Genomic DNA, 22,177 nt, shown 5'->3' on the forward strand with positions numbered 1-22,177 from the left:
TTTAGAAGTCTTTAAGGACCAAACTGGTTTTATAATTTGTAATTATGGAGGGCAGTTAAAACCTCTCCTGAACTGCTACCCAGAAGTTTCTGATGCATCCCTGGGAGGAAGCCAGTTTTATCTAAAGAACTGTCTCCAAAGATTATAGTAGAGGATTTGTTGCTAAAACTCTCTCCATCATCAAACACTTGAGAACAATCACAGAAAAATTGTGTTCTATCTGATAAACTGCTTTACCATTGTGCCAATGCGACTGATTGACACTGGTTGGACAGGACAGTCACTCCATCGTACCTCAAGAGATCTACCTTCTAAGGAAATCTGGACTCAGCTGATATATCACTCTTTCATAACACTGGATATGCAGAACTGCTCTCTCTTTCTGCCTCTTTCTCTCTCTTTCTGCCTCCTCACCTATTAAACAGTAATTGCAGCCAGACTAACAGTAATATTTATAAACTTTGTTCTAATAATTTGCCAGACTCAATATTTCATCTAGCACAGCTGTTTTATTCTCCCATTACGTACACCAGATGCTGTAATATTGTTCCTAATTTATGTGTGGAGTGTTCAGTTAAAGGCTGCTGCAGACTTCCACACGGCTCCACACCGGCTTGCAGCTCAACAGCGTGGCTCTTTCTCCAGTAATCACCTCTATGCTGCTCACAGGAAAAGAGTAGTCCCAAGCCTACTGAAGATAACAGATGGTATCTGGTGGAAGCAGGAAGAAAAGTTAAGAGCTGGCATGTATTTTGCACTTCCCAGTAGCTCTTCTCTTTAGGAATCTCTTTAGTATATGGCTCACTGCACATCCCTTTATTCATGTGAATATTTATGGTGTACTAAAGGACAAACAATACTAGACAAATGATTTTAGATATTGAAACGGATATGTGGTTTTACAGCTAAAATACTTTCAGGAAAAGATGAGGCTACGTAGAAGAGGATATGAGCAAAATCCGCTGGCCAAAAATGCTTAATCCTGTCAATGAGATAATCAGAGAGCCCAGAACTAGCTGAGGAAAGACACTGGACTGAGAATGCCTCATGATTAGGAGAGATCTGCAAATGAAACAAGTTTTTACCCAAAGAAAGATGTAGCTGCAAGTGAAATACTCCCTCACTTACAATGATTTCTGGGTTCTTATTAAGTGCCTTGTAGAGGTTTTCATTAGCACAGGCTTCGATGAACAGAAATTTTGGAGTTTGTAGTCAAGAATATATTCATAGCTGTGTTTCCGATTTTATAGTTTTTGCTTTGATTGTAGGGGATGAGAGGTAATTGTTAACAGTCCAGGCAGAAATGCAGACAGTATGGTAGTCACAGCACAGGAAAGGCTGGTCTTTCATGAGGATATTATGCCTTCACTTGCAGTGGCAAGTATGTATCATGAAAGTGGTCTAAGACTTCTTTGTGTGAAATGATTTCTCCTCTTCCTATGCACTGTTCTGGGAGAGCAGGAACAGGAGGTGATAAAGCAGCTGGACACATATAAACATCTTGATGATATTTGCAGTGAAATTCTAAAGAGAACTGAGCAAACCTTCAAATTCAAATAGCATTTAAAGAACCTGACATTTGGAAAAAATATCAGTCCATTCAAATACCCCGAGCTGTTTCAGGAGAAGTTTTCCCCAAACCAAAGAGACCAATGCAGAGATGCCCACCACGGCTGTTGGAGCTCTGGACCAGCTGGGCAGTACCAACTCAGCTGCCCAATTTTCATTATTTGAGCTGATACCTTTGCTTGTTCTTCTCTGAACTAGCTTGGGTACTTCTAAGCAGATTCTCCTGTAGTGCACCTTTGGCCTGTGAGACTTATCACGTAACTGTATGAGGATTTCAGCTGTGACCTTGCTCAGGATGAGTATTGTAGTCCTTACACATTCTTACCACCTTTGCAGTGGTTCCCAGAAAGCTTTGTCATGCTTAGCTTCCTGACTTGAATTTATCACAACAGTAAGAAGACAGCACACAATGTATGTTCAAACGCTGCTGGATCTTCTAAACAGATGAAAACTCCTTGGACAAGACACAAATCTTTTGTATGCTGTTAAGATTTTTTGTACAAGCAATGTTACATTCCTATTAGTTTACTGACTTTATTTTACTTAAATATTGAGTTATCAGTGCTGCACTCCCTGAAAGATACTGAAAACGATGCATTTCTGCTGGAGAAAATAGCAGCCAAACACTGATGTGCAAAACTACAGTACTAACAGCTGCAATATACAGGATACAGAATTTCTTTAATATATATCTACCTTTGAAATTTCTTGTTTGGTGCATAAATCCCTAGCTTCTATAGCTCCTGCCTTCATAGACACACATGGCTTTCAGTAAGATGCCTATGATACCACAAATAATTCATAATAATAATAACTGCTTTTGACCCGTTTTCTACTTTCCCTTCAGTAACTCCTGTATTTGCTGGCCAGTTTCATCCAACTTTGACAAAGAAGAAGATATCTAAGCGTTCTGTGGAAACTGTGTAGAAGGAACCAAAATATTCTGTCTTAGAAAAAGGTAGGTAAAATGAAGGTATTAAGAGATTGCTGTTAGCAGCAGTCAACTGAGCAATCAGCAGGTGCATTTGCAGGATGGCTGGCACAAAGAGCTTGAAAATTCCCACAGCATCTGCTGCCTTTGCCTTCTAATGAAGGGGATTTGTGAAGTGGTAACAGGGAACAGAAGCTATAAGGAAGCTAACGTGATTCCATAGGAAACCAGGCTTCATTATTTCTTCTGTTTATGGAACATTTTGTGTTAAAAGAAAACCTGCATAACCTCTTGCCACAGAGAGCCCCCCCAGAAGGTCAAACTAAATACGAAAATCATTCCACTAATATGTAGCCACTTCAGTGACTATGGGCATTTGGGTGATAGCAAATGGGCACTAAGATGGCACACAACTTTGCACAATAAGAGAGGATGATTCCATCTGAAATTTGACCACAGATGCTGGCATACATCTCCATGCTTCCAAACAATATTCTTCTAGTATACTTATATTTATTTATACACTTACACCAAGGAGTTTGGTGTAAGTTCTATAGAGCCTTGATACAACAACCATCTTGTCATGGGTAGACAGTAGCTTCATTATAGCAAGAAGATGTCAAATAAACAAGATAAAGCGCCAAAGGTTTAAGCCTGAAGTTGAGATTTAGAGGCATGGATTTAGTGTTCTGTATCTGCTGAATCTGAGAATCTCTCCAATATCACTGCCTTCTGTCCATGTCAAATCCTTCTTGGTAGTGAGGTTCTGGGTGCAGAGTTTCTCTCTCCAGCATTCAAATCTGTCCCTTGGCAACATACCAGGAGACCTGTTTAGCAGTATTTCTGCACTCCTAATTGAGCAATACCTAGTAAATGGCCCCAGATGTGTCAAGTAGGGATTTACATCCCAGTCTGTCTTCAGGCTATAGGAACCATGGCAGACTGTCATTTTTAATAACACACTGAAAGAAAAGATCACGAATGTACATTTGCATCAAAAGCTGAAGTCACTCGAAAGTAGCTATTAATGTCCATCACATAAATAATATGCTTTACAAAACTAAACACAAAAATGCAGTTATACGGAAGGGCTCTGATAATATCAAAAGGCCATTTGTGTGACTAAAAGTAATGCACATTTTGATCTTTTTTTTTTTTTTTTTTTTTTTCCAAAGGCTTCTTTGCACACTACATTTGAACACTATTTTGGGTAGAGGTCTGAAATAGTCCTAGATGAAATAGGACTAGATGAAATACTTAGTTAAGGCTAAATCCTTAGTTAAGGCAAAGTGTCTTCAAAGGAGCTTTTATGTGCCACCTCAGCACAGCTGTACTGCCCTTGGCATAGCCCTGGAAGCTGCTGTGATCTAAATTCATCTCTGCGATGTATTTCTTTGCACTGTTTGTGTGGCAGGGAACAGAGGACTGCAGAATGCAAGTAGAGGGATTTAATACTATCAGTAGCAAGTTATGATGTTGATATGCTGCCGCCAGCTGCTTGCTGGGGCACAGTGGAAAGTATATGGGAGTAAAGGATATACACCCATGCCTTTTTCCTACATATCCCAAGGAAGTCACAATTTGTCCTTATTAATCCCTGTCCACTTTTCTCCTTCCTGCCCCCAACCCCAATAAATATCTCTAATGGATCAATGTGGCAACGTGCCATCTAAGTAAGTGTATTCTGTGCAACACCCTCTTCTCCTGAACAGCTTCCCTGAGACAGGAGGCACTGAGCTGTTAAGTAAGTAAGTAAGAGTGCAGTAGATTTTTTTTTTTCTTCTGTGTGGTATGTCACAGGCTAGAGATTAGCACTACTTAAATTTATATGAAGGACATTTTTACCTTGGTACCAAAAGCAGTTTTGAAATAGTCAGACCTTGCAAATTCATAATAGCGACACTGAAACCAGGAGTCATCTTTCTTGAAAAAACAGTATTATCTTTTAATAGTCACTACAGATGCTCCAACTGTCTTGTGAAATGATCCCCTCAGGGAATATAAGCACCCAAATGAACTTTCTTCAGATAGTTTTAAGTTATGATGCAAGTTATACAGATTTAAGTTAAAGATAACTTTCCAGAAGCCATCCCTTTAGCCATTTTACAGCATTATTCAGAGCTGGGGCTGATGCAACAGAGACAAAACATAAATTCAGAAAATAAACAGTTTATTGACTTTCTTTACAGATGATGCTGTTTCTTTAGACTGATGCTTTAATCAAATGTCTTACAGTGAGTTTCTGGATTCTGAAAAATTCTGGAAAATAGACTGCAGATGAAATCTTATATGCTTGTTCACTTTTATTTGACTGCTGAAATGATGAATGATAGGATACAGCCTTTAGGAAAAAGGTAAGGTGAGAGTCTCATACATGTACAGACAGAAAGATACATATAAACGTACTTATTTTTCTTTCAAGACAAATGTTGTAAACTGAGATAGGAAAGACAAATTGGATTCTAGAGAAAACTCATGAAAATGAGACTGTTATGTATTTGGGTTTTTCTACTGATGTACCAGAATTCTGCACTTTCTTCTTTTATCCAAGTTTAGAAAAGGAGACATCAAAAAAGGTTTCTTTAATCATCTTCTCCATATTTGTCAGTTAAAACAGACTCCCCAGTGTTTTTTGGCAGACAAGTTTAACTTTTTTTTTTTTTTTTTTCAGTTTAGAAGCTAAGATTTCCATTGTCAGACTTAAATTGACAGTTTGGGACTGTGTATCGTTCAGGGACATGAGCAATAACTTGATAAAGAAGCTGGGTTTAAAACTATTTAGTTATAATTGCTTTCAGTTGAAAGGTACATACACTGAACTATTTATAAATTCAAACACTTACCTACATGACACAGAGGGCTGCCACACATCTTAGTAATAATACCATGCGCTATGATTTTCTGTCATTTTCTGTACAGGAACAGCGTATCCCAAATAAAAAAGGGTACATGCAAAGGATTATTTTCTCTTTCCAATTTCCTTGTACAGCTTGCAGTCCCCTGTAATATATACTGCCTCTTACATTAAGAACAATTTCTTGCCCCCAATTCGTGTACTTTTTCTTCCCCTGCTTCAGAATTATTTACTGATGTTTTTTTCTCAGCCTGTTGAGTGACACACAGGTTAAATACCCCGACTGTTTCACCATCCAGTTCCCAGTTGGACGAGGAGCTGCTGATCACAGATTTGTTTTTAATTATTAGACCACTAATTCACTGGTGATAGATAATTGACCTTTGTTTTTAATTATTAGACCACTAATTCACTGGTGATAGATAATTGACCATTGTTTCAGTTTTTGCCCTTACCCTCCTTTCTGGCATCAAATTCTAAAACACTTTGATTAATTCTCCTATCTATAAGCAAACTGCCCGCTTCACCCTTCAACAATCAGTGATTAACAGTATCAGGAGGAAGAACAACGAACTTGCACTTCTCTCTAACACTCAAAGTTCTGAATGGCATATCTGACTACCACAGCAATTTGTATTTCACCCTGACAGCAGTGTTATTTATCCTTGTCTTCACTAGCTTGCAGCAGAATTGACATGTGTCTATTATAAAGTCCCTACTCCAGTTGCAAGACGGGCAGAAACCCCTGCCAAAAATATGATGGTTTCTTGCTTACATTCAGTATAAAACAATGTAAAGAGATGCGACTGTGAGAACTGTTATCTGCTGTGCTTGAGACAAAAAACCAATAACTTTTAAAAGCACCATTCTTGCAATTATTTTGTGCTAATTCTCCAGCCACAGAGCAGGTTTACTTGTCCTTAACTTTCTTAACTTTTATGTGAATGACCTGATGATAAATCTGTGTCAAACAGATTAGTTATTTCCTGATTGTTTCCTTATTTGAGATCGCTGCAACTCAACAAAAACACAGTTCATAACTTTAACCATCAGGGATGAAAGTGAGACCTAATGTACAAAACTAAAGAGAAACTTTTCTCCAGCTTCTTTAAGGGCTGTGTCTGATTCCAGTTCATTGGGTGCTGGATCTCTTGCAGCTCACACTTCACAGCTGCAGCCAACAGGCCACAAGCTATCGCTGTGCCTGCTGTCTGCGTAACTATTTGGAAAGCTGACTTAGCACCTTTCACCCACAAACAGATCTTCAGCCAAAATGTATCTGCTGCCTACATGGGCAGCAGACACGTAGCATACATCATAGCCTCCTGTTCCCCCACATACAAACAGATTCCCAGCTACACTCCATTACAGAATTCCAGAGCAATTTGTTAATCATCTTCAGGAAAAATGGCTTGAATATAAACACATATTCGATGGGTGCAGGCTATAAAGGCTGAATGGCTAATAGCCTTGCCACCAACTGCCAGTGGTGAAGAGCCAAGTGCATAGTCAAGGTAGTGCCTTACATAAGCACTGTTTGCTATGCAATATACTCACCTGCCAACTAGGAAGCTGCAAAGCTCAAATGTTTGAACTCACATAGGAGAATAAAATAATATTGAAATAAGAAGAACTGAAGAAGAATTATTTATGAACAGTTCAAAATAATTATTGTAAGTTCAAGTTGGCCTTACATTGATTACAAAGAGAAAAAAGAAAATCTGTGTTGGATGCTGGATAAATTATTCTCAAACGTTTAAGAAACTGTTGCAATGCTGTTTTTAAACACAGATAATGTTAGCTACATTGCTGTGTAGTTATTTAAAATTCAGAATATATCACCTTCCTAAAGGACATTCATGGCACTGGTAGCAATATAACGAGTATCACACATTTGCTTAGAAAAAAAAGTCTCCAATATATATAACCAGGGATCATAAAAGCTTCTTTCCAAAGTGCAGTCTTTTGCCATTGAATTGAGAACAAAAAGTCATAAAGCTTTGAGGCCATGATTTACCAGGAGGGAAGGTACGTGGATTCTCATTAGTTCTGGTTGGCATGGAAAGTGTTTTGCTTTAATTGACCTAGTGGCAGCTGAAAAATAATCTTACATATGCTAGTATCTTCTCCGTATATCTTGACTTTGATATGATTCATTCCCATTTATTACATCAGGTTGTCTGTAAAAAGCATTTATTTAATATTATTCCAAAAATATCTGCTTGTAAGAAAACATTATTATATTTTAATAGGTTTCAATATAATGTCATACATTAATTATTGTATGTTTTTAATGAAAAGAAAGAAAGGGAAGGAAAATGAAAGACAAAGAATGCATCTGAGACCAGGAAATATGTTTTAACAATGCTAAAATACAAACTGTATTCCATTTAAAGTACGTAGTGTTAGGAGACTTGTACACCTTTACTATGTGAGCAGTGCAAGAGAAAAAAAAATCTTCAGCTTTTCCATATAGTGGTTATAGCCTCAAGTACAGCATCAAGTACAAAGACAAGATATATGTTACTTTTACTTCTGCAAGGTTTGAAATAAACATCTAGGTTTATAAATAGACTTAAGAGCAGGATGAAATAAATCCAAATAAGATAATATCAAAATACAGCACAATGTATATTAGTAGATAGAAAAAGACCATTTAGAGCAAATTTTTACTTTTGAAAATTCCTTTGAATATATCAAAATATTTAGAAATCGGAGGCCAGCTGCTACTTCAGCCACCAAGGTACTTCTCTCCAAGGTACTAGAAACTTGAAAGCAATTTATTGGAAGAAATAATTGAGGAAGGAAAAAAGAAAGCAGTGGGCAAGACCTATGGCTGGTGTCAGTTAGCTCTGCTTCAGTAACAGCACTGACTCTTTCATGTTCTCATGGTTCTACTGTCCAATGTCCACATCAGCAGATCCCCTCGATGTTTCAGACAACATTACAAATTTTATCTAGGGTTTCATCAAATAGTCTCAAACATCCCATGAATGCTGCAGACTAACTACAATGTATGAGACGTATCTGCCCACACATTTGTTCAGTTAAGTTACTGCATGCTTAAATCAGCATAGGAGAGGGTAGATTTGCCCCCTTCTTGTATATGTACATATGGCTTTTTCCTATTAATGACATGGGAAGTGCATAGTGCATACTACATGCATTTCCAGGTTTTGCATAACCACCTTTGCAAGGATACCATGGGTTGCTTTTAATTACTACATAATTGCAGCTGAGATACAGTTTGACATATCATTTGAAAGATGCTGCTGTCAAAATCAGACATCCTGAGATCCAAGCCAGGGTACCATATAGCTTGTGAAATAATCCCATTAAATCACTTCTTCCTGCCGTATCTAGGCTTTCCTAGGAAATTTCCCATGGCAGACAAGTGAGTTTGTTTTATGACACTGGACAAGATTAAATGGCAAGAAGAGGAATTGTATTGCAGCAACAAAACCTCCATACTATGAAGAAGCTGTAGAAATGCATTCCAGTGCCCTTTTACGACTCCTTCACGATGTCAGTGGTGTTCCACCATCATAGACAACCAAAAATTTAGGAAAACACAACAAGATGCACATCTGAGTTCCCACATATTCCAAATTAATTCAATCTTAAGATAGGATCACTGAAGCGATAAGGAAGCAGGAGACCCTGTAAAGAGACAGATCTAGAACCTAGATAAATGCTTTTTCCTAAGTACTTCTGAAAAGATACAATTTTTTTTCCTGTCCTAAACAGTGACGAGGACTAACAAACAACAGTTGCTTTAAAGTGCTAGTTTTGTTTTATGTTCACTTACTAATATATCTGAGAACACGCAATGCTGCAGAAGTATTAGAAATCGTTTAAGCAGCAATACTGTATCACATTTTTTATTCATTAAAGTTTTTGATGTTTGCATCAGATTTTTGACTTTCTAAAGCCACTCTAAATCAAAACCTCATATTAGTAATCTCTCTAAAAATTCATCACAAATCAGTTTACAGATGACATTGATGTCTTATTGCTATCCATTCCTCCTGGACCATTTCTAACAATTCATTTTTTATATTCCTGCAGTGCTGAAATATGGTTCACACCAGTATCTGTCCTTTTAGTAATCACCAAAGCAAAGCTTGGCAGTTGTCATATATTGCACTCTTGAGAAAAATGCTAGTAATACTCTGAATTGATTGATCAGTGTGGAATCAGAACTAGCTGGCAGAGAAACCATTAGCTGATTTCAATTCATAAATCTCTTCTCTCCCACCCTATTTTAGTTTAGAAACTGCTAAATATTACCATTATCTTGTGATGCACAGGATGAACCCATAATTTATAAATATATTAATTTAACTAATGTGTGATTGCATTCATTAATGCCCTTATAAGTAGGCAGACTTATGGATTTTACTGAGCAACTTTCATTTATGTACACTGAGCTAGCAAATGTATCTAACAGCCCTTGGCCAGCAGACATCACTCTCTTCATCTCGCCAGAGGTCAAAATCAGGCACAACGTTCTTCCTTGTCTTAAAAATAAAGTGATTTTTTTAAACAGAACTTTACCTGCTGTAAACAACAATTTAAGTCCTCCAGCGTGACCTAAAATGATTAGTAACACAGGGCATTGCTTACATGACAAGGTTTAATTAATTGGCAGGGATTCAGTGTCTAAAGCAAATGCTGTTACTTAACATGTTTTAGGAGAAAGAAAAGAAAAAAAGTATGGCCAAGAACAGGTGAAAAACTGCTAGTTGGTTAAAAAGATTTCCTGAAGAGATCTTAACATCCCATCAATAGAACTAAGTGCACTATCTCCAAGTACTTAAAAATCTAAAGGCAGAAGTGGCATACATGTAGTTTGAAGGTGAGTGTGAAATTACCCACTGGAACTTACAGGGAACAAGTTTTGGGGGAACAAAGGCAGAGATCTTGGAGAAGAGAGATGCCAGCACTGGTGAATGAAGGAGGAAATCCCAGCAGAGGACTAGCTCAGTGCAAAATGAGGAGATTTGTTCATCTGCTACTAGTAGTAGTACACACGTGATGGTCCAGAAAGCCCCGCTTTATAGACTGAAATCCATAGTGCTTGCTGCCAAAATGGCACGAGCCTGCAGCAGCTCAGCAGCAAAGTTATTCTGTTGTACTGTGCTAGTTGCCTTGGTGTTTATGTGAATCCAAAGAAAAAAAGTAGAGAAAGTAAAACTGTATTTTCCTTTGTGACAGAGTGGAGAAGTGTGATTTGCATATTAATAAGGGTTTGTATTGTTTATTAAAAAGGGCTGTTTATCTGAAAAGGGCTGCATGTTAAATTCACTAAAATGGATAATCAAGAGACAAATCTGGGCCTGAGAGAGAGCTGAAACTTTGGGAGTTTCCTCAAAAGCAGCATTTCTTTGGGGGAATTTATCTGCATGTAAACTCATTAAGTATCTTGTGCTGAGATTCTGGATCTTGAAATCCAATCAGCTGTACCAATGATATTCAGCCTTGAGGACCTGAAAAGCCACTTTCTCAGGAAATGGAGAAGCACAAACATACAAAATAACACAGCACAATTCATCTGACTACTCTTGAATTGTAAATCGCATGAGTTGATACTGCACTGCAATGGTTTAACAGCATATAAAGCAACATACTGTTGCTCACTGCATCTGTACTGTGCAAATTGGATCAAAGATATATTTGGTAAATTGCACTGCAATCCCATTTGCTTCTGAATGGATTGGGAAGAAGTTTCTTCTCAGCCTCAGGTCAGAAGTATCAACCTACCTGCTGGGTAACAGGCCACAGGCTCGTGGTAGGCTGTGGAGTAGGTAGACAGTAATGTTCTTCCTTCATACTCTCCTTTTAGACCATTCCTTTTCTTTAGGAACACGAAAATATATATATATATTTTCCCCAAGTGGTCTAAAAAAATGCAGGAATACCTCAATACAGTTTACTAAAGCGTCTTCCACTACTAATACTGAAATAAACTAAACTCTCTGTTGAAAGAGGCTAGAAAGGTGAGAATGTGAAGTGGAATTCTCAGTCCTGATAAACTGAGGAATGGAAATGGTTCGGAACAGTTTTGGTCTGTTGTTATAGAGATTGATAACTAAACAGGTAACTGGTTTACAGAAATTAAGCAACACTCTCCAGCCCCAAAAAATAAAGCCGCAAAAGAAACCAGTGGTAGGGAATGAAAGTTCGGAGGAAATACTAGGTGTGTGAGCAAGTTGCCCAGCTGTACGTTACTTGAATTGCTCTAGACTGGGCTTGAATTCTGTTCCTGGGGTTGAACCTCTTCTGTTCTTTCTTAAGTTAATTAAAAAAGTGACGAACACAAAGTAGAAATGTAGTTTTCAAAATCAGAACTCAAATAAAAACGATTTCTATGTTAATAGAAGAAATCTTTGTTAAAAATTTGAAGTTACTGTTTCAAGAGTAACTGGTATGAAAACTTCCTTCCCTCTAGCTGCTCTCCTAAGGCATGACTCCTCCAGCTCCCTTTTCACAAGCCATGTATAATTTTGTCTCTGTATGCAACTACCTGTCTCTTGTGTATTTAAGCTAGTTTATTATAAATTTGATTTCAAACCATATCAACCACCTTTTTTATTTATTCATCATTTTTCTTAGGATCAATTCCATAAATTTCTTTAGTGTAGAGCATAATCAGAGTAAAGTCTTGCCTAAGAAATTCCCTGGCTGCTGTACCAATTGGTTCATTGCCCTGAAACTGAAGTGCTTCAGCCCAACTGAAACACACCTCAGTTTTTAACGTATAAAACACATTACCGAAAAAGTGAGCATAAATATACTACCTGCCAAATCAACTCCACACTGAAGCCTTAACTATGAGAAAAGATTTTTTAAGGCATCAAATTGCAATCTTTTCCTTAAAGGAGAATTTTGATTCAGCCATTTTAGAACTATCTCTAAAATAGATTAGCCATAACTAGAACAAATCCTGTTCTCATAACACAATAGAAAGCTATCACTGCTTGACAGCAGGAGGATAACATTTGTAAGATAAGAATATCTCATTACTGATATAACATCTCCCAGGCCCTTCATGCTTCTGATATTTTATTAATAATCAGACATTTGCTTCATCCTGAAATGGGATAAAAACCAGTTAAATTCTTAGAACTGCTGAAGGCATTAAATAGTCTGAAACTCCTTGCTTTGATTCACTGACAATGCCCATGTAATTTTTTTCTTGACTTTTGCAGTATGTCATACTGTAGTTTATAAAGAACCTGAAAAACGTCATTCTTTACATACATAGCAAAATTGATACAGCTTTTTTTTTGTATCAAAATGAAAAGTCTCAATGCATTTCTGTGTATAAAGCAAAACGTGCATATTCCCCTGAAATTTGGACCATAGTTGGGAGCATTACTGTCCTTCAGTAAGTAACAATACCACCATTTTCTCCTTTCTCTGACGAAGTTTACATCAATTCTGGTCTATGTGCACATGTACCACCAGAAGCTCAATGGGAAGTACATTTACAACTTCCTCGCGAGGGGGAGTGGAGAGACAGGTGACCTATTCTCCGTTATCACCAGTGATAGGACCCGCGGGAATGGTGTTAAGCTGAGGCAGGGGAAGTTTAGGCTAGACATCAGGAAGAGGTTCTTCACCAAGAGGGTGGTTGCACACTGGAACAGGCTCCCCAGTGAAGCAGTCACTGCACCAAGCCCGTCTGAATTTAAGAAGAGATTGGACTGTGCACTAGTCACGTGGTCTAAACTTTTGGGCAGACCTGTGCAGTGCCAGGAGTTGGACTCGATGATCCTTATGGGTCCCTTCCAACTCGGGATATTCTATGATTCTATGATTCTATACAGAGCAAATTCCCATCTCACATTTTTTTCCAGAAGAAATCTAATTTGTCAAGACAACAGGAGAAGATAAATGATTTTGGAATACCTTTTGTTAGTCTCTGCTAGTTCCAATATTGTAAGTCACAGTGCTTTTTCATTTGCATTGCTCTGTGTTACAGAGACTGAATAAAAGAACTGTCCACCTAGAATAAGCAACAAATCTTTAAAATACCATTTTAAACATGCCCACGTAGGGGAAGAAACAAACAAAACAGAAAAATTAGGAACTAATGATTGTTTCCAAGTGTACTAACAGGCTCTACTAGGAACAAGATGTTTAATTTGTAAAATAATTTGAGAATTGAAAAATATAAACCCTCCAGTTGGATGAACAGAATTGATACATCATTTTTTTGAGGATTGCTCTTAAACTTCCACACTGTGAATGTATTATTTAGTAAAAAAAAATAAAATCATTAAGGATAATCAAATTAATTTCAAATTAATATTTCACTCGGCATGGTAATTTTGGAACAAAGTATATCTCAGAAATGGAAGTGGCTGATTCTTTCAGTGCTGTCTGCTAAAATTTGTCTGCACCCCTAATTTTTAGTAAGTATAATTCTTTAGTAAACATAAAAGGGAAGAATGAATTAGTACCTAACCTCAGTGATGCAGAAAATCATTTTAAGAACCATGTATGTAAAACGTCCCTAAATATGCTACTGGTATGAACAGGAGACTATTAAGAGTGAAACATACTTGGGATCCAAATCTGCTTTCATTGTTTAGATTTCCTAACTTGCCACATTTTTTTTATGTTATACACTGACATATAAAAGTTTTAATTCTGCTTATTAGCTCTGAGTCAGCAAGCACAAATGCACATACTTGAGTGTTTTTTAAATTCATAGCCATAAATAATTTCTGGTGAATTACTTTGACCTATATGCATGTATTAGCACAACACTGCAATATCTGAGTTGCAAAAACTTGTAGAAACATCACTGAACTTGAGTTTTTTACTACAATAAAAAACTTGTACAAATTTTAGCTTCTACCATAACTTAGATACAGTATAAAAAGATCACTAATGAGGACCTATCAGTAGTATTCTGGTGTGTACACATACCTCAGACACCAATCTCCACCTGTTTGAACAGCATGTCTAGGTTCCTGAGCCACAGGTAGACACATTAGCTAACCCAAGATGACTGTGGTTGCACACCTCTTTTTTTTAAGATAAACTTCCCAAATCTGTTTAAGCAAGATAAGGTTTCTATATACAACATTTAAAAAGTATTATTGGTCAGAAACAGAGCTTAACAGACTAGTCAGCCATGTCAGTCACTTTTCAACAAGGAATTACTGTGCTGATTTTATCTGAAAAAAAAATTTTTAAGCTGAGAAAGTCTTTGTCAACCTAACGTTTCCATCTGATCCAATATCTTTGGAGATTTACTTATGACCTATTAAAATAAATGTCATTTTATTTTCTAATTAATGTATGTCAGGATATGTCCAATAAAAAAAAATCTTCCTATGAGTCTAAGTGACAATACTCTCCAGATAACACAGAAACTAGGTTATTTTTTGAACATGTTTATCTGCTTGTCCTGTGCCTGGATATGAATCACATAGTTCCCTTTATTTCTTAATACAAATAAAGTCATTCATCCCTTCCTACCCCTTAACATGATGTTACTGCAATGTTATCCTGATTTAGATGAATAAAAGAAGGTTCTGGCCATCTTAAACAGCACTTTTAGAATAATGGCTTTAAAATGCCATTCAGGGTGAACACCAGATTTAATTACAAACACGCAGTTTCTAAAAGTGAGATGCTTTTCTTCCAGACAGCAGAGTTTCATGTGAAATTATAAATATGGGCTAGAAGACATCTGAAAATGTACAGCTGCTGTCTCTCCAATGGTGAATGAAATTGAACAATTTGCAAAGGATTATGTTGCTCTTATTCTGCCTCAGATCCGACTGAGACAGAAGTGTAAATGCTTTAGAAATATAAAGTACAGCTAATGTTTGTAAGTCTATTAATGTCTTGTTTTTATACCAGAACATGATAGAACACCTACCTTTCTTCCCCCTGTGTTTATGCGAAGTGGTGTTAAGAAGGGATCAAAAATCATATGGCTGGTTTCAATATTGACAGGTGACTGTCTTTTCCCAACAGAGCAAAGATTCCAAGCTGAGTTCACCAAACCCCAAAAGGAGGGAACTGTAAAACAAAAAAAGTGCAAGTTCAAGAAAAGTCTGGAAAAAGTAGAGAAATACATGCAAGGCAGATAGCCAGACAATTAAACTTGTCATGCTCTTTGCATGCACACATTGGAAGTGAACACTGGCAAATTCATCTAGCACTTGATATTTAAAACTTCCTACACAAAGACCAAAATATATTGTTTCATATATTTTTGTATCAGGAAAGAAGGTGTAATTTTTTTGCCTTTATGAATGTACCTAGCTATAGTCCCAGATTCAATTATAAATAGCTTCTTTGTTGTCAGTCTTATAGAATATTTACTTAGCAATAGGTATGTGACTCATTTGTCCTTATGCTAATTTTACACACATACTATGTGTCATTGGACTGAAACCATTCCGTTTTACTCAACTTCTTAAAAGTTTTTATATTTAGTAGAATTCATTAAAAAATACAGCTTAATTGTAGGAGAAACGCACAGTGTGGTCCCAGAGAACAGGCCTGCCCTCTAGACAGGTTCTGTTCATTTCTATTCCATTCACCCAAGTCTTTCTTAAGTCAGAATAGGATCTAAAAAAAAATCTTGTTGGAAAAGCCATGCTCTGGTGGTGATAGTTCCTTCCCTGTATGTGCAATGGTTTGGAACATGGAGGAACCCCTGACTTTTGACAAGCTGAGTTACTTTAAAAGGTTCTGTGTCCCTGATTGGAAAAGGAAGAAACGTGATCTGGTTAGCTATATACTGCTTCTCATCAGATAACTGCAGGTTGAAGGTTCCTATTGCATCTAATCTGCAATTTACAGACTATGTCAGCCTCTCATTGGATGCTGAAAAAATCCTGACTAAATGAGCAATAAGCAACTAATAAAATACAGGGAGACAGATTCAAACTTAGGTGCACACTTTATCCCTATCTAAAGTATATAAGGCAACTTTGACTTTATCAGAATTATTCTGTGTGGTTTCGTGTAGCAGGTGGGAATTTCAGTGGTGCTCATTTGGCTGTTCTTTGTTGGTTTTCTTTTTTCTTTTTATGTTTTGCTGAAAGTTTTCTTAACCTTCGAGCCTCTCAGCATTCTTCTAATCAACTGTGTGACAAAGGCTACAAACCCAGGCTGGGGGAAGGAGCCTGTGGCTGAGCCCCTGGGGCAGAAGCACAGGTGTTTTGCCTAGAGGGTGGAGCTGCGCACAACCCATCGCTGCTTATAAAAAGCCTTCTGATTGCTACAGCCTGCTATTTGGAGGACTTTGTAGTGTGAATACTTGCTTCTGCCTGCAGTTTTTGGTTACTCTAGTGAGAACCTACGTGGAGCGTTGCTTGGATTTGACCCAGATAAGTCCATTTGCAGTGGACTTAATGCATTGGGAAGGTATTTCTTTGAGGGGAGACAGGAGGAAAATCTCTTCCAAGTACTGTAGCCTCAGGACAGTGGCTGATACTTGTGTTTATGTGTTATACTTTATAGAACAGCTCATTTTTTTGCCCTCAAAGTTTAATGTTGACCCAATCAAAGTTTAATTTTAATCTGTAAAATAGTATATAACTTTATGTCTAACTGTGCTACAAAAGTAAATAATCTTTAGGATTTCTCAGGATGTCGTTGCACAGCAAAGCTCTAGCTTAAGTATCTACATAGAAGTGATGAAAAGTGTTTTGCAGTGGAGTATCAGCCTATTGCAGTAGCTTACAAGCTATTGTTCATAGATGTTACTTCTTTTACAAAATTCCTGAAAACTCTTTTTTCAGTGAAAGGTTTTTCTTTTTTTCTACTAGTCTCTAGTCTGTGCACCTGCACCTCCTCTGTCTACTCTACTAGTCAATTTCTACTTCCATGGGAAATTTAGGTAACCTCAGGAGTTTCCAGAGTATACTAAGCAATAGTGCTAATGCGCTGAAAATGAATAAAATAAATGTAGTACAGTTTAAAGTAAAACAAAGTACATTTCATTATTTGTGTGCCCTTTTTTTAAGGGAAATACCATAGGATCTCAGTATGGATTTCATCAGAGAGAAAATACCTCATTATGCAGAGGCCTAAATTAAGTCTTGCTTAATTGAGATGGTCAGGTTTACCTTGATAGATCCCACTGTGGTGTTAATTCAAACAAAATATTAATGATGAAACTGTAGAGCTGTAGGCTCAAGAGAGAAAACATTCAAAAGGAAATATATTACTGAGATGGTTTCTAAAAATTTTTTGGGCAAGAATACTTCTGGTATTGTTAAAAGTGCGTAGTTCTTTAGCAATCCTTTTAGAAACAAACAAGCCAGACATGGTAAGGGCAATAAAATGGTAAGCTAAATAGGGCAGTCCATTATATTCAAGTCTGTATTACTTAAAGAACTTATGATGTAACTGAGATTGTCCCAGAAGAGCCATGATGGAAAATATCTTTTATGAGTGGATATTTCATAATGTCCCTTCTGGTCCTGACAGGTCAACTCTGCATTCTGTGCACTGCTGGTCATGCTGGCCCACTGCTGGGAAGTCAAGGAGGTGGAGCTCTCACTTGATGCAGCACAGAAAAGGTTAGTCTTGTCACCCAGACACATAACTTTGTGCTGTTATCTTTGATGTCTTTCTAAATGCCTGGGTAGTTTATGCTTGAGCATCTCCTCAAGATGTGTTTGGTGCTATCTCTATTATATACGGTTGGACGGAAAGTACAGTAATGGTAAACTTTCCTCTGTGATCAGAAAGACTTTGCTTATGCTTCAACCAAAGGTTAATTAGGGAAGACTGACCTAAGTGTGCACACCTAAGTTAACTAGTGGATGGGGATATCATGCAATATTAATGTCTAATTATATTCAATTGAAGTAATTAGTGTTGCTGCTTAGATGCTCAAAGTAATAGAAAAGTATTCAGAACCACGATGGAAAAATCCCAGCAGTATTCATGTAGAAAACCAAGGCCTAAATTAAATATAAGTACTGAATTAACTGATTAGCCTAAAGAAATTAGTACCTGAATTTAGGAAAACATAGCAAAATATTCATTATTCTATTATTCCAGGTTAACTATCAGGGAAAGTTCTACTAGAGAGTAGGTCATTAATGAAACAGTACCTCCTTCATCACCATTACGTGCATTGTATTTCCATAAATATCTGGTCATGTGTGAGTGGGAATACGCTGCATCTTTTTGTGTGGACCTCTGAAGCATTCTTGACAGCAGCCTGGCTCCTGTGCTGTCCAGCAGCTGCTCTTGTAAGTTAGTTTGCATGCAGCCCACACAGGAGTTTACAATCTCATTTAACAAGGTTCTCCAGCTACTGGTCATTCTGCTAAAAGTTTCAGTATATTGATCATGTCATCTCTGCCTTTGTCTATAAATCCTCCTAAACTTATGCTGCTTGAGCTCATTTCTCACAAACATGTTACACAGATATGAGGCGACAAGTTTTTGCCTGACCAGTGTCATGCCTTCAACATTCTCATAACAAAGAAAATTGGATAAATTCAAAGTCTATTTACTTTGTGTTTGTGCACTATGGACAACAGGTTTTGTGTGTGTTATGTGAGGAGGAGGTGAGGGGATCACATTTTATTATACCTATGCAAAAATTGCTGATATCCTTATTCATAGCCTGGATCTTCTTGCAGCTGCTAGTTTTTTCAATTTACTAGGAACGAGTTATATTGAGATATATGAAAATGCTCTAGTATCAGCATGACACGGTAGAATGAGGGATTCTGATGGCTTTCACCAAAGTTATGCATAACAACAGTGAAATAATAGCAGCTAGAACAATAAAGTAAGGATTGAATGCAATTCTCCTAGTGATCACTACTGTGGATTTGCCTGAATGAATGCATCTCAAGAGGAAAAGCAAAGCAATGAATGCCAAGTGTCCTATAAGGACGCCCTTTTGTAGGTACAGTGAACTCGCAGGTAAGTGTAATCATACCGTCTGTAGTGTGTGTTAGACATGTAGCAGTATGCACCCATGTTACACAACCACAGAACGGCTGAGGTTGGAAGGGACCTCTGGAGGTCATCTGGGCCCTGCTCAGGAAGGGTCACCCAGTACCAGCTGCCCAGCACCATCTCCTGATGGCTTCTGAGTATCTGTAAGGAGGTAGAGGAGGCAGTAGTAACAAATCTCCATGCTGTGAGAGGAGAGGCAGAAATTTTCCTAGTATGGGATCAGAGGTGCATGCTGTGTACTACATCTGAAATATTACTTGATCTTAGAAAAGATGCTAGATTGATAGGTCTAAGTCATGAAAGGGTTGGGGACAGGTAAGTACTGTCTCCCACTTTATTTCTCTGGCACTGGAGGGCTTATTTATAAAGCAGTTTGAATTCTGCCCTGTTCTCTTTCTGCATCTTGCTCTTAGCAAAGCCACAAGTCTAACTAGAACTTCTTTGAGGTGCTTTCTGAAGAGTCCTTGAGAGGCACTGGCTGAAAGAGATTTGGTCTAGTTCAGAGGAGAAGAGATGCAACCCTCAGAGTGGGGGACAGCTTGGCACTTCTTGCACACATGGCTCTGGGGGCACAGTGCTCCTGGGGCTCATCCTGTAGTAAGGCTGTTCTGGGCTGTCAGTTTGCTACATGGAAATCCCAGATGTTTTTCATTCTGAAATGATTCTGTGACTCTCTGTGTGACTGCAAAGCTCTGTAATATCCAGGAAATATCCCAGTGTTTCTCACTATAGCTTCTGAGTTTAGAGTAGGACACAGTAGCTGTTCTAATATGTTCCTTGTTGCCTCATATAAGTAGATGAGATAGAATTGCAGCAGAACAAATAGAGGATGTCTGGGAGAAAAGCATGATAAAAATAAAATAAAAATAAAAATGACGTTTTCAGTGATAGAACAAGCTGAGACTATTCTGGCACCAACCTCCTGTCTACCTCATGTGTCTCACTAGTCTGGTCTTGCTTCCTGCACTGGGCGCTTGGAATAAGTAGGACAGTAAAATCATTTCGGCACTGTTTTTAACACGTGGTAAGGGGAGCGTTTGCTGTGCGAACCTTTCACTGAGGAAGCAACCTCTGATTTAGACCTGAGCAATGCAGAGACTCTAGTTTAAGAAGCCTCTATAGAAGAGGTGCTCTGTATAATAGATACTACTATACTGAATTTAATATTTTCATACATAAATTAAAAACCCTTATATAGTGAATTTTTGTGTAACCCCTTTAAGAAAAAGAACTAAATGGTAAAATGGACACTGGGACTGCTGGAGTGTAAGCCAAACTGGGTGTTGTGTGTTTATTCAGAGCCTATGTTTAAATAGGGTCAAGGAAAAGTCATTAAGTGTCAACAAAAATGAAGAAAGCTAAAGTAAGAATCCTTCAAAAAATGGTGTTCAAATAAGAAAAATGGAAAAAATGGTAACTCTGACATGTTAAATATAAAACTAAATAAGACAAGTCAAGAGAAGATATTGAACAATTTGCTAAAATCATAAAAACCACTAACAACTTCTCTCAAGTGTATGAGAGGCAAGGTTCCTGTCAGAGTCTGTAGGACCAGCTGGTTGTTGCAAAAGAAGCACATGAAAGATAATGTAGCAGCAAAGCTATATCAATTCTTCTCCTTATTGCTTACAAAGGTGCCTAGGGAGGTTCCCTCACAGGAGCTTCTTTATGGGGAATGAATCTGAGAAACTGTCTCAAACTCGAGCATCAGAAAATTACTTTCAGTATAAACTGACAAAATAAACAAATTCACTGAGGTCAGTCAGAACTCTTGGATGAATACCATGGTGACTTGAATTGCCAAAATCATCACTTAAAATCTGTACTGCTTCAGAGGATAAAAAGTAGCAAATAAGATCATATTTTTAAAGAGACTTAAGGAGTCTTCTACTTGCAGGTCTCCAGACCTAAAAGCAAACAGGCACGTGGAATTAATTTCCACCTTTTCCCTCCCCATAGAGAACAGGACTGAAGAATTGAGCTATTTGTTGCAGAGAAACCCTAAATAGCAACTTGCTGGAAGCAAAAGGAAATAGTGTTTAATAGTTGCTTATTTTTCCCAAGGCTTCTGCTACTGGTCACAGTCCATAATAGGAGATGAGATCTAGACAAGACAGTGAAGTTATTTGTGTTACACTGAGACTATAACTTTCTCCTTGAAATTTGCTCAGCTTTCAAGAGCACAGATTTTGTGAATTTAAGTTACTCTAGAGTCAACAAGTTTAAATAAAAGGAGTCAACTTATTCATGCAGCAGTTCTTGTTTATATATTTAAGCTTTACCATCAGCCTTGGCAATAGCATGAAACACAATCAGATTGTATTTGTGCAGCAATTATTCTTGCCCTGTGTAATTACTGGTCCCTCAGATAAAATCTCAAGCTACTTTATTGAAGCTGGGAATTGAAACCACAGAGAGAATCAGCTATCTATGTACATCAATAAAGCAGTCCATTAATTATTTCCACCTACTCAACTTGAAGAAAATTACCATACTAATGCCTCTGGATAACCACATGACCTGCTTTGCTTCTACATAAAAGCCAAATGTAAAGTCATAAAGGCTTTGAGAGATAAATCGGGGACACTAAAGAAATGACAGTATAGAATGGCATTCATGTAAGTAATTGGTCACAGAAATCTCCAGACCGCAGTAATATCACACAGTATCATAATGGCTTCAAACTTGAGAACTGAAAGTATTCTGATTTCTTTTTAACAAGCAAAAAGTTGATAGCTGAAATACATCACTGAGAATAAGACAGCACTGCGATTATTGAAAAGAAATAAATTTTTTCACCAATAGATCTTGAAACGTATCAAAAAGTAGGAATCATGAAGAACTCAACAGCATCATACTAG

General features: G+C 37.5%; 1 protein-coding gene across 6 annotated transcripts in view; it reads right to left on the reverse strand.

The window, feature by feature from the left end:
• The window catches only part of CA10 (carbonic anhydrase 10), a 202,178-nt gene that overhangs the window by 106,886 nt on the left and 73,115 nt on the right, over positions 1 to 22,177 (reverse strand). For 4 of the 6 annotated variants that reach the window (XM_050714394.1, XM_035558909.2, XM_050714395.1 and 1 more), the window contains exon 4: positions 15,256 to 15,398. The exons of the other annotated variants lie outside the window; for them this stretch is intronic. In XM_050714394.1, coding sequence (XP_050570351.1) covers positions 15,256 to 15,398 — 143 coding nt within the window. The remainder of the gene's footprint in view (positions 1 to 15,255; positions 15,399 to 22,177) is intronic. 6 annotated transcript variants of the gene reach the window in all.

The sequence above is a fragment of the Cygnus atratus genome, chromosome 18 (genome assembly GCF_013377495.2).
Source record: "Cygnus atratus isolate AKBS03 ecotype Queensland, Australia chromosome 18, CAtr_DNAZoo_HiC_assembly, whole genome shotgun sequence".
NCBI classification, from domain to species: Eukaryota; Metazoa; Chordata; class Aves; order Anseriformes; family Anatidae; genus Cygnus; species Cygnus atratus.